Raw genomic sequence first — 13,543 nt, forward strand, 5'->3', positions numbered from 1 at the left:
TGGAATTGACTCGAGAAAATTCAAGAGCGATGATTTATTATGACTTTCGAAGTGGTTTAACACAAAAACAGTGTGTTGACCGGATGATTTCTGCATTTGGTGATGAAGCCCCATCCAAAACCACAATTTATCGCTGGTTTGCTGAGTTTCAACGTGGACGTGTCAAGCTCAGTGATGATCCCCGTCAAGGTCGTCCAAAAACTGCAGTCACCCAAGAAAACGTTGATGCTGTGCGTAAGCTGATTGAGGAAGATCGACATGTGACATACCGTGAAATTCAGGCAACTTTAGACATTGGCATGAGTCAAATACAAATAATCTTGCATGAACAATTAGGTGTAAAAAAGTTGTTTTCCCGATGGATACCGCATTCGCTCTGTGAAGAACAAAAAGCGGCTCGCGTTACTTGGTGCGTCAGAACTCTCGAAAGATTCCACGCAGGATCCTCAAATGCTGTATACAACATTGTATCAGGTGACGAATCCTGGATATACGCGTACGAACCCGAAACAAAAAACCAGTCACGAGTTTGGGTGTTCGAAAATGAGTTAAAGCCAACAAAAATTGTTCGTTCACGGAGTGTTGCAAAAAAAATGGTAGCCACGTTTGTCTCCAAAACCGGCCATGTTACGACTATTCCTCTTGAGGGACAAAGAACGGTTAATGCAGAATGGTATGCTAGCATTTGTTTGCCGCAGGTCGTTTCTGAACTCCGTAAAGAGAACTGCAACCGCCGCATCATCCTCCATCACGACAATGCGAGTTCTCACACCGCGCACAGAACAAAAGAGTTTTTAGAGCAAGAAAACATAGAATTATTAGACCATCCGCCGTACAGCCCCGACCTAAGCCCTAATGATTTGTATACTTTCCCTAAAATAAAGAATAAATTGCGTGGACAGAGATTTTCATCACCTGAAGAAGCTGTGGACGCCTACAAAACGGCCATTTTGGAGACCCCAACTTCCGAATGGAATGTTTGCTTCAATGATTGGTTCCATCGTATGGAAAAATGTGTCAAATTTCGCGGAGAATACTTCGAAAAGCAATAAATACATTTTTAAATAGTAATGTTGCGTCACTTCGTTAATTCCCGAAATTTTCAGTGCCGCCCTCGAGAATAATTTTGACATCCCGCGAACATATTAGCTCTTACAGACAGCGCTCTCCGCCCCCGCTCAATGTCTACATCTGCTGTTTAATATGGCAGCCGACATGAGTACTGCTGAGCTCCTCGATTAGAGCATTCACATATAGGTTGAACAACTTGGGCGGTAGGCAGCGGCTTGGCTCTCCCCCTGGCATCGCTGAAGTCCATGGGTGACGGTAACCACTCACCATCAGGTGGGCCGTATGCTCGTCTGCCTACAAGGGCAATAAAAAAAAAAGGTCAACCCCCCTTGCCTCACCCTGCACTCCATCCTGTATGGCTTCGAATAGACACCCAACAATCGTACCACGTTCAACTGGTTGGCGTATCAATATTTGAATATCTGCACTTGTTCATTTGGCATTTTAGTATTACCCAGTTTTTGCCATAAGATGTTGTCGCGACTCACTTACTCGCCACTACTTGGGCAACCGCCTTACAATTCGACAAAATCGCTGTCGCTTATGAATTCAGGCAATCATCTATTATTTTTGTTCAACATTTCGAAATCTTAAAAAACTGCGGGCAGTACATATCGATATTCGCTGTGCTACCCATCGTTCGTGTCAGTGCCTTTACTACTCCTACATGTTCGTTCTTTTTCATACCACTTGTGTCATAGTTTGTTTGTGTATATTGCTATCTTCAATAAACTAATCAAAGCAGTACATATTCATATTCACTGTGTAAACCATCCTTCGTGTCAGCGCCTACCTAATAAAGCTAGAAGCAGAACTACTAATACTACTACTACTAAAAAAAGAAACTGTCAACGTCGTGGTCGTAAATAATACCTGTACCAATGTTCGAAACCAATCAGTGGGTTTTTGAGTTTTTACGACGGCAACACGGGTCGCGATTTGTCGGTGCCTTCGCAACATGACATCCGTCATTCCTGCTTGTCTCTCAAACGGGACGGTACCCTCACGTGTGACGGTCAAAGCTACGGTTTGCTACAGTTTTCCATTATCACCTTTTCCTTATCTATCCTCGCCCTAAAGCCTTCTCCCTAAGTGATAAGGCGTGATTCGACGAGGTCATCAGTTCCGGTGAGTTATGAGCTAATATTTAGTTAAAAAGATAGCCGAAGCCCTGGGCTGCCACGAGAGGGCTGGGTTCGGATCAAACAACCATTGTTGAACATCGTGCCCTGCACGTACATCGACGGGCGCGTGCTCACGTACGCTCATCTAAACCCACTAGTACGCAACGTAAAGTGCAAAAAGATTTTGAAAATATACTAATACATACGCACGCTAACGATATTATTGGCACTCATAAAACAAAAGGCTCCACAAGCACGCCTTTTGTTTTATCAGTGGCACTTATGTAAGTATAATTATTCGCGATAAATGTCAATAACAAGGATTAATAGCTGATTGACATCAGAGCTGGAAAACCCGTGTTGTCGCTGTACATACGTACGTACGTATGCGATAAGAGAAGGGTAAACCTTATCCCACTAGGTGGAGTCGGCACAGCGATTTTTCTTCTTTATTCTCCTCTATCAGCCGTCATCTCAACACTGACTCCTCTTTCTCTCATGTCGTCATCCACACACTCTATCCATGTCTTCTTCGGTCGACCTCTTCCCCCTCTACCTTGCGCTACCATTTCCATACATCCCTTGGTCACATGCATCTCCTCTCTACGTCTCTCCTCTCCGTACCATCCGGCTATGGAATGAGCTCCCCTCCACGGTGTTTCCCGAGCGCTATGACATGTCCTTCTTCAAACGAGGCTTGTGGAGAGTATTATTATTATTATTATTTTTTATTTTTTTATTGCGTAGATGTGCGGCCGAGTTCGCAGCCCACCTGGTGTTAAGTGGTTACTGGAACCCATAGACATCTACAACGTAAATGCGCCACACACCTTGAGATATAAGTTCTAAGGTCTCAGTGTAGTTACAACGGCTGCCCCACCCTTCAAACCGAAACGCATTACTGCTTCACGGCAGAAATAGGCGGGGCGGTGGTACCCACCCGTGCGGACTCACAAGAGGTCCTACCACCAGTAATTACGCAAATTATAATTTTGCGGGTTTGATTTTTATTACACGATGTTATTCCTTCACCGTGGAAGTCAATCGTGAACATTTGTTGAGTACGTATTTCATTAGAAAAATTGGTACCCGCCTGCGGGATTCGAACACCGATGCATCGCTTCAACACGAATGCACCGGACGTCTTATCCTTTAGGCCACGACGACTTCAAGCGGTAGGAAGCGGCTTGGTTCTGCCCCTGGCATTGCTGAAGTCCATGGGCGACGGTAACCACTCACCATCAGGTGGGCCGTATGCTCGTTTGCTTTCTTCTTCTTCGTCGCTTTTTTCATTGCTGAACGTCGTGTCCTTGAAACTTGACCGTTGCCTGTCTCGTGAGCTGTTTCCATCTCGTCCGTTCCTCAGCTGCTCGAATGGCGGCTGCGACTGGCAACCCAGTTAGAGCGATTACTTGATCACACCAACGGCTAGACAATCGGCCGCGGGGTCTCTTTCCTTCTACTTTGCCCGTCACAATCACTTTGTCCAAGTTATCCGACTGTCGGCGGGCAATATGACCGAAGTAGCTGAGGATCCTCTGGTAACTAAAGAGCCTGACTCGGATGCGAAGCTGATCCAGGATAGATTTATTTGTCCTCTTGGGCGTCCACGGAATTCGGAGCATTCGTCTCCAGCACCACATTTCAAATGCGTTTATTTTCTTGCGCTCGGATGCCTTAATTGTCCAGGACTCTGCCCCGAAGAGAAAGATTGAGAAAACTAAGGTTCGGACGAGTCTCATTTTCGTGACGTTAGAGACTTTGCGATTTTGCCATATACGTTTGAGCTTGGTCATCGCTGTTTTGGCCATCTGCGTCCTCCTCCTTATCTCTCCCTCACTGCCCCCGCGGTCGGTCAGTAATGACCCGAGTTATATGAACTCGCTGACGAATTCTAGCTCTGATAGCTCTCCAGTTCTAGAGACTTGACTGGTCCTGTCCACTATCATGACCTTTGTTTTGGACTTATTAACGGAGAGCCCCACTAAACCACTCTCATACTCCATTCTACGGAATAGGTCAGCAAGTTCCTTCTCAGATGACGCGAAAAGCGTGGTATCGTCCGCATATCTCAGATTGCTAATTTTCATGCCACCGACTGAGATGCCCCCCTCCCACTCCTCTAAGGCTTTCCTCATTATATATTCTCCATAAACATTGAAAACAATAGGAGAAAGTATGCACCCTTGTCGCACACCTTTTTCCGGCTTAAAAGGTCCCGAGATGACGTCATTCACTCTAACCATAGACACACCATCCCGGTAAAGGCTAGCGATCAATGATACTAGATGTTGAGGTACGCCCATTTCTCGCAGAATTCTCCACAAACAGTCCCACCGAACACAATCAAAAGCCTTTGTGTAATCTATGAAACACAAGAGTATTGGCATGTTAAGCTCCCGACTTTTCTCAATTATTTGTCTTACATTTACAATTTGTTCTCGTGTTGCTCGACCCTTCACAAAACCCGCCTGTACACTAGGGATCTGCCACTGAATATAGGACTGTAGTCTTCCGTTAATTACATAAAGCATTACTTTACTAGCGTGCGATATTAATGCCACTGTTCGTTTGCCTACAAGGGCAATAAAAAAAAAAGTCATGTCCATACCATGCTGACCGTCCGCTCTTTAATTTATCGAACACTGGGGCTACTTTCACATTTCATCTGTTAAACTTGTGGTTTGTTATAGAGAGCACTCTGTATTAGCAGGAAACTCTTACTCGAATTAAACAAGTCAAACACAATTCCAATAAAACATATAATGTTTTAGATCTGTATGTGTACTAGACGATACTAATTATACTCAAGCTACGATTTTTATGTTATACTTAAATCGGCGCGCGAATCGTGTCGACTCACGACAGGGACGCGACACCTGCGCGTTCGGGAATTCCGATTGCACCCGGTGACACCCGAGGGCCGAGTGCGACTTTATTTGCGAATGTTGCACGCTACATACTCCTTCCTTCTCTTATCCTTCTTGTCACTCACCTATCCATCTCAACATTCGCAACTTTGACGTGTGCACTCCTCCTTCATTTCATCCTTATGCCTTACTTTCGTCGACCAACATTCAGATCCATAGAGCACGACAAGCCAAAAGACCGTTTTGTAAACTTTCCCTTTAAGCTTAAGGGGCTTTCCACGATTGCATGCTGTTGCAGAGACCTACCTCCATTTCACCCAAGCAGCGTTTATTCAGCTCGCTACATCACGGTCTATGTTGCCGGCGTTCTGGAATATAGAGCCGAGGTACTAGAAGTCGGAGGGAGCAGACAGGGATACACAATCTAAGGCGATTGACGTGAAGTCTGATTTTTTTTTTTAAGAGATTTTATGACCTGGTAACTAAGACCTTTAAGTCATGTCTTATTTTACTTTATATTCTTAATTTTATGAAAAATGATAATATGGAGTGAAATGAAATGAAGATGATTAATTTGAGACATTAATCAACTGGGATGAAATTTAATGAAATGAGATGATATGGGATGAAATATAATCGCAGTAAAATGGTGGTCATTTACTGAGATTTTTTCAGTGGACTTTTTGGCGGATTACGAGAAGTTACGTTCAGCGGCTTTGTTTCATTTTCCCAGATTTGTGCACTTTCACAGATATTAAACAGTTAATAAACCACCGTTATTACATATTTAAACCTGAAGTAACACTAAATAGACAAAATAAAACAAATCACACAACTTCACTCCTCGCGTTCCCGCCAAAAAGTCCACGTGAAGTCTGAAGAATCACCAAAGTCACAGAACATGTGCTCAGTTTTTGTTCAACTGATCTTCAGACTCACTTTTTCTAACCTTTCTTGCCACACTGCCAGTCTCCTCTTTTCACTGAACTTCATACTTGACGAAAACATGTAAATGTGTATTATTGTATAGCAGCTGTCCACGCGGATGCATCGCTCACTCAAATAGGAGAGAGACAAATGTCGAACGCTGCCGAACGCGGAGGCCGATTGTGCCTCTTTGTCGCTCGTTGCGCGCTCTCGCTTGCACTTCAAGCCTTAAATGGAACGCCTCAGAGCGAGGTAACGCCGCATAAGTCATGTTTTTTCGTGCGTGCAGCCGGCTCCATCGAATTATAAGATGTTGTAACGTCAAAAGTCCTGTGTCACGTTGACTTGGTGATACGCATTGCCTATCGCGGTGTACAAGTGATTTATCAGGATGTCTATGTATTCAACTGTGTCCTGTAGGAATGAGGAGAAATACGGGGCATGTGTGAATATATAAAGGTCTTCTAAAGAAAAGTTGATATTCAGTGAAAAATAAATACGTTTATTTTGCATATAAATCATCTAGAGTCTAGCACTTATCCAAGAAGCGAACGAGGTGACCCTGGCGAAACCAGCCGGATGTCCCTGCTGGCATTGAGCAGCTCCGAACGAGGTGATCCCGATCTGTAAACAGTTACAAATGACAGCGGTCCAGTAATGTCCATGATTTATGGTAATTCAATGTGATGCAAGTACCAAAAGAGAAAAGGGCCAAGAGGAGGTCTTACGCCCAGCTCCAAAACCTGTGGAGGGCAGCCTCTGTAGAGTTTGGGGCTTAGTTAATAAAGAGCGTTCGGTTAGCAGTACTACGTTTTGATCTGGTTTGGTTCACGGTCTAACGAAACGAAGTATCGCGGAACATTAGCGGGAGCACCCGGGGCAGCTTGATACGCCGCTACCGTGACGGCCGACATAGGCTCGAGTGTACTCCTCTCGGTTCTTCTCACGGTGAGGCTCGGTGCTCGGGCGAATAGTGCAAGGACGTCGCTTACTTAGTTTCTTGTCTCTATCGCATGCTATCCGCTTCGGCCAGAGGCAGTCTCATATAAACCGTGCAATCCCATGAGGTGGAGATTTCAATGGCTATTAAGCCCAAAATATAATTTTAGGAAAAATAGGAATAAATCTTAGGAAAAACGTGCGTATACATGGTGTAATCAAAATGAAATCCGCAAAAGCTATGATTTGCTTAGTTACTGACGGAAGTATTTGCCTATATCTGCTCGGTCGAAGTTTGGGAGAGTCGATAGACATTATTATTGATTGTTTGACCACACCTCTCGAGCTGGGTGCCGAGATTTTTTTTATTGCCGGTGTAGACAGACGAGCATACGGTCCACCTGATGATGAGTGATTATCGTCGCCCATGGACTTCAGCAATGCCAGGGGCAGAACCAAGCCGCTGCACACCGCTATTCGCTATGTGATGACGCAGAGTTCCAGCAAACGGTTAACACAAGACTCATTTACCCATCCATAATATCAATAAAAAATGCCTCTTCAACGAACGCTTACTGTGTAATGATAAGATGATAAGCTAACGGTAAATGTGTAGTGAACTAACCAGGGTACGACGTCCTGCGTACGTGAAGGCGAGGGGTCCACCGGAGTCTCCGCGGCAGGTGCTGCGCCCCCCCTGGGTGTCCACGCAGAGGGTCGACGCGATGATACCGTTAAAAGTACGTGAGCAGACTGCATTGGTGATCACTCGAAGAGCCACTTGATGCTTCTGGGTGTTACTACCACCTCCTAATGTACAAAATAATAAATACTATAGGCAGATCTCACTCCTTAGATTATTTTATTTTGATTTGAGTTTAAGTATCAGTATTTGATTCTAATCGTGAACAAGCCGCGGAGAGACAGAAGTATAACCAGGACGACCCTCTGGGGTTCCCGTCCTGGATACATACAAATACATAAAGTAGCAGCCACTAACAGGATATAAAGCGCCGCACTGAGCTAGGATGGGCGGCTTTCGATAAACAAAAAAAAGGAAAAAAAAGAGGGAAAAAGTGGAAGTGGGCCGGCCTAAACAACAGGAAAAAATAATTGGATACAACTTCAGTAATTTGACCAACTAACCTTAAAAGTGTGTTTCCAATTGATAGCTGACAATTCTTAAGACATTTGATTACATTCATTCTTTAAAGTCAAAAACATAAAATGACGAGCACTATGTAAAATTAGCGAGCAAATCTCACCATCCCTGGTTAATCCATAACCAGCAGCCCAGGCCCAGGTACCCACGAACTGGTTGTTGAGGAGATGTGAGGGGGGCAGGAAGATCGGCTGGATCACATCTGAAATATGGTTCTTGTGTAGTTTATTATTATTTTTCCATACTTTATTTTATTGGTATATGACTGAACTGACTTGTGTATCCGACCCGTCCGTGGATAATCATAGCCACGTCGTTGTGAATAGTGTCCATGTTGTAGCTGCCGTGCATTTGAACATTGTTAGTGTTAATTCTGAATCCACCAGTGAAGAACTGAGTGGTGCCGAAACCCAATTGAAGCGTGCGTCCTTGAGAGTTCCTGGTCCTCCAGCAGTGAGCCGCGGTCACGGAGCGGGTGTGGCTCAGCAGAGAGGCTCCGCACATGGAGGTGCGACCGTCGGTCAAAGTAATCACCATAGCGGCCTTAGGAAGAAGATTGTAACTACGGTTCAGTAAGTACAGTTTAAAGAGTGTGATAAAAGAGATTTAAGAACATAATATTGTGACGTGCGTTACAAGAACTGAGAATCTCTATAAAATGTAGTTTACTGATGATGGAGCATACACAGCTCTGGCATATTTGCCACGAAGAAGTTATGTCTCTACGCTACGATAAGTAGCCAATCAACGCTTGGTAGACCAGACCGGTTGACAGGACGCCTCCTGAAATCATCTTTCCATCTACGGCAAGAAACTACAATGAAAAGACACTGTTATAAAATGGTAAATATACTCACAAGATGTGGATGAGTGCCTAGCCCCGCCACACTACCTCCTACGATCCTGGCGCCGTCGAAGTCAGCGCCCTCCTCAGCGCTCTTGAGCTCCATCGCCATAGGGATCCCAATCACCTCATGATAGTTGGTCTCTATGGGTACGAAGGCATGGGCAGCAGTCGCCAGCGCAAGCAGCGCCAATACATTAAAACCTCTCATCCTAGGATCACAGAGTAATAAACTGCGAGAAACTCGACTTCCAAGTGACTTTTACAGACACTTGAAGATTTTTATAGTAATTAACTCGTCAAATCTTATCACAATGGATTAGGATTTTAAGTACCAGATCAAATTTTTTTTAATTGATTTATTGATTCGGTAATATCCATTATTCATATTTTTTTAATCTTTTATATACAGAGATACCAGTGTAAATCCAAAATATTTGTTTCAACAAATAAAACGTGGAATTAAAACACTTAAAAGTACAATTTTCTCATCTGTTTATGAACCGATTTTCCTTTTTTTGTTTAGTAGGCTGGCGAGCCTTTTTTTATGCAGGAGGCCGAACCACGTACGAGGTGTCCACGCCTCGGGGGTGCGCGGGGTATGTGGGACTTGATGATGTTGGGAGCACACCGTGGGCCCTACCAACTAAATGACTCAGTTCCCTTGCACTCTCCTCCCGAGGTAGGGAGGTGCCACGGTCAACACTGCAACCAGACCCGCATCGCCACCCTGGGGACGCCCGACTGACGGGTCGTCGACGACCCGTTCTAGCGGTGTCCTTAGTTTTCCAGCATACCCCGGCGGATCGCGAACGCGATGCTCCACAAGGCTGCGGCGTGATGTTCCACAGCACGTCCGGGCGGGAAACGAGGACGACGGCCCCAGTCACAGGTCGCCGCTGTCGAAATTGTTGGCAGGCCTTTTTTTAATAGTGTTTTTTTCCTTTAAGGCCAGCCCGGGGTTAAAGTATGAAATTGCCGATTTGTACTGAAAAATTGAAATTCGTGTTTTTTTTTCATTTAACATATTTATTTAATCAAAATATTAATGGGCTTAGGCCAGCGGGAATTAAATAATACGTCACTTTACACTAACTTGTATTTATTTCCACTTTTCACTTACGGAATAATGAACAGTGATCGTGTTTACACTCTCAACTCCCTGCCGAGAATGAATGCTCTTTTTTTCCTACCTGTTCTAGTAACCTCGAGGGGGTTATTCTAGATTCACCGAACTAGTAGGTGAGCTCACGGGGCTCAAACCTAATAATGTCTCCAACACGAACTCTAGCAAGAGCCGTGCTTCACAGAATCTACCACCGAATCGGAAACGCGACCCACTGAGAAGATCCGGCGAGAAACTCAGTGGGCTGTGTCTGAGGGTTAATTTACTCGCCGAGCCCTTCGTCACAAGCGACGGGTTCGATGAGAACGATGATCGATGCTTGGGGTTCCTAAAAGCACCGTTAGTGGATCGGGGACGACGAGAGGGTTCTCGTGTCGTGCCGCTTTATCGAAATGGATGAATGCTAGTCGTGGGGTCGTCGCGTCCCCTTGCAGGGGCGCGGAGCGGCCCTCGGGGAAACCCCTCTGTCCGGACTGGATCTCCTTGCCTATTGAGACAGGGGTGATGAGATGCAGGTTTGAGAGTAGCAGACTTGGTTTTGTGAGCGGGACTGACTCTTCTTTCTTCTGTTCTCTTCATCCTTTCTTCGATCTTCTCCTCTTCTTCTTCTTTCTTCGGGGCGGACGCTTCTCTCCTCAATTGTTTTTTTCTTTTTTTTTTTGGACTGATTGCTACGCTGAAACGCTCGAATATATCGTCTGATCGCCCCACCACAACGGAATGGTGGTGTGATCGACAACGCCACTAGATGGGTGGAGCCAACCGAATCAATTCAGTTAATTATATCTGAGGTACTATTATTATCTATTTCCAGGAATAATTAGATTAGTTTTACACATATTCGCGATTTATTCAGATACTTTACATATTATTGAGATTTGATGTAATACAATCACAACTTCATCGGATACACGTAGCAACTAAGTCTACACGACAGCAGATTTTAATATAATTTATGTAATATTATCGCAACTTGAATTATGTACTTATAAATACGTAACAATATCTACAATTATTATCTATACATTGCTGCCATCTAATAGGAAGGTCAATTATGCCTTTGCGATAGAACTCTGGTGATCTAGATGCTACAAACTGTGTGAAAGCATTTTGTACTGCCTCCAGGGAAGAACACTTTTATCACGTAGAAAATTGTCCAAATTACGAAAAAAATGGTAGTCCGTTGGAGCAAGGTCTGACGGATACGGAGGGTGACGAATGGTTTCTAATTGCAGTTCCTGTAGAGTTGGTTTCTCGTGCTGTATGAGGCCTCGCGTTATCATGGAGCAATAATGGTAAAGATCGATTCATGAGTCTGGGCTGTTTCACGGCAAGTTTTGCTATCACTGTTCGGAGTTCGGCACAGTAGACATCTGCCTTTATTGCTTGACCAGATCGGAGAAAGCTATAGCTTATAGCTAGAAAGCTACCATGCTGAGACCACCAAACAGTTACCATTACCTTTTTATTGGTAAGCTTTGCTTTAGGACACTGTCGCAACGACGTTTGACCTGGGGTCACCCATTACATTTTTCGCTTACGGTTATCGTAAAGAATCCACTTTTCATCACATCTCACAATTCGATCCAATATCCCTTCATTTCTGTAACGATTCAACAAGGCAACACAAGTTTCAACACGCGTTTCATTCTGCAGATCAGTCAAATCATGAGGCACCCATTTCTCATACATTTTTATTTTATTGATTTGACGCAAATGAGGTGCGTTCATTAGATTCAGCAGTCCCCTCTCCAAACGCAACATTGATATTACGAGCTGTTTCTGCAGCGTCAGTCCCGCGTCGGAACTCGTATTCAAGAATCACTGGAATTTTCGAAGTATTCATCTTTCTTGTCTGAGCTGAATAAAAAAAACAACTGAAAGTCGATAATCGAATGTTGCATATTTGTTAAAAGTTATATATTTAATTATACGAAATCTGACTCCGATCTGATTCTATGATAAAAATACTAATTGTGACTTAGACTTTTTTAAGTTATTTAACGTGATTTATATTGTTGATACCATAGCCACGTGTCGGCCTGATATACCCTGTGTGGAACACCTTATATGCGTTCAAATATATACCTACTTATAGATATAAAGCACTCAGACAAAGATCAACAAACCTGTGATGTGCACACGAATATTTCCTCGTTGTGAGAATCGAGCTCACGACCCTTGGCCCGGCAGTCAGGAGCGCTAGCTACTGCAACACCGAGCTGCTCAGTATATTTTGAATTGAGATTAATTTATTTAATTATTCAATTATACAGTTGATTAATTATTATTTCTAAAAGTTAAATACTAATTTAAAACACGTACTGTTAATGTTTATATTTACGTGATGGCAGCCGCGTATTTCCGGCTCGCGCACCCCACACAGTCCGCTGATCGACTTAATGCCAAATACTTGGTGCCCTTATGTGGTGCCAAGTGTTTTAATTTCACACCAGCCTACAGGACTTCACCTTAATGGTTTTTGACAGCGCCCTTAGCATACTTTACATACTTTTTACTGGTGGTAGGACCTCTTGTGTGTCTGCAGGGGTACGTACCACCACCCCGCCTATTTCTGCCGTGAAGCAGTAATGCGTTTCGGTTTGAAGGGTGGGGCAGCCGTTGTAACTATACTGAGACCTTAGAACTTATATCTCAAGGTGTGTGGCGCATTTACGTTGTAGATGTCTATGGGCTCCAGTAACCACTTAACACCAAGTGGGCTGTGAGCTCATCTACACATCTAAGCAATAAAAAAATAAAAATAAAAAAAATACCAGACCTTACCCAAATGAGCATTGACCTTTTCTTTATTTTTTTTATTGTAAAACTGTTTCGAGGAATCGGCTAGCTGATTAAGTGCGTCAAATCGTTGCTGGAGCACATAGAAATCTAGAATGTAAATGACGCCACCCATCTCTAAACATGACTTCTAATATCTCCGTTTTTACATTACAATGCAACGGCCGCCCCGCCATTCAAATCGAAACGCATTACTGTTTCATGGCAGAAATAAGCAGAGTCCTGATTTTGGTTTAAACGCTTTCGTGATGGAAATTTTGATTTAAAGAACGAACCAGGTGGAAGACCGCCCACACATGTGAATAACAATGAATTGAAAGAGATGGTGGAAGCCAAACTACCCAGGAATTAGCGGCATGGCTTAACGTTACCTTACCAACAATATTAACTCATTTGCGTCAAATTAATAAAATAAAAATGTATGAAAAATGGGTGCCTGATGATTTGACTGATCTGCAGAAAGAAACGCGTGTCGAAACTTGCGTAGCCTTGTCGATGTATCGATTCAGATACGGAAATGAAGGAATATTGGATCTAATTGTGATATGTGACTAAAAGTAGATTCTTTACGATAACCGTAACTGAAAAATGCAATGGCTGACCCCAGGTCAAACGCCGCAACAGGGCCCTAAAGCAAAGCTTACCAATAAAAAGGTAATGGTAGCTGTTTGGTGGCGT

At 43.8% G+C, this 13,543-nt stretch overlaps 1 protein-coding gene across 1 annotated transcript; it reads right to left on the reverse strand.

Moving 5' to 3' along the window:
- Positions 1–6,473: 6,473 nt before the first annotated feature.
- On the reverse strand, positions 6,474–9,311 carry LOC101740414 (collagenase). The gene is made up of 5 exons (XM_038017176.2): positions 8,951–9,311; positions 8,369–8,636; positions 8,197–8,295; positions 7,557–7,741; positions 6,474–6,616 (listed from the first exon to the last, which is right to left on the reverse strand). Exons 1-5 carry the CDS (start codon positions 9,146–9,148, stop codon positions 6,515–6,517), a joined length of 852 nt encoding a protein of 283 aa, XP_037873104.1. The 5' UTR covers positions 9,149–9,311; the 3' UTR covers positions 6,474–6,514.
- Positions 9,312–13,543: the final 4,232 nt, after the last annotated feature.

Source organism: Bombyx mori, chromosome 18 (genome assembly GCF_030269925.1).
Source record: "Bombyx mori chromosome 18, ASM3026992v2".
Classification (NCBI taxonomy): Eukaryota; Metazoa; Arthropoda; class Insecta; order Lepidoptera; family Bombycidae; genus Bombyx; species Bombyx mori.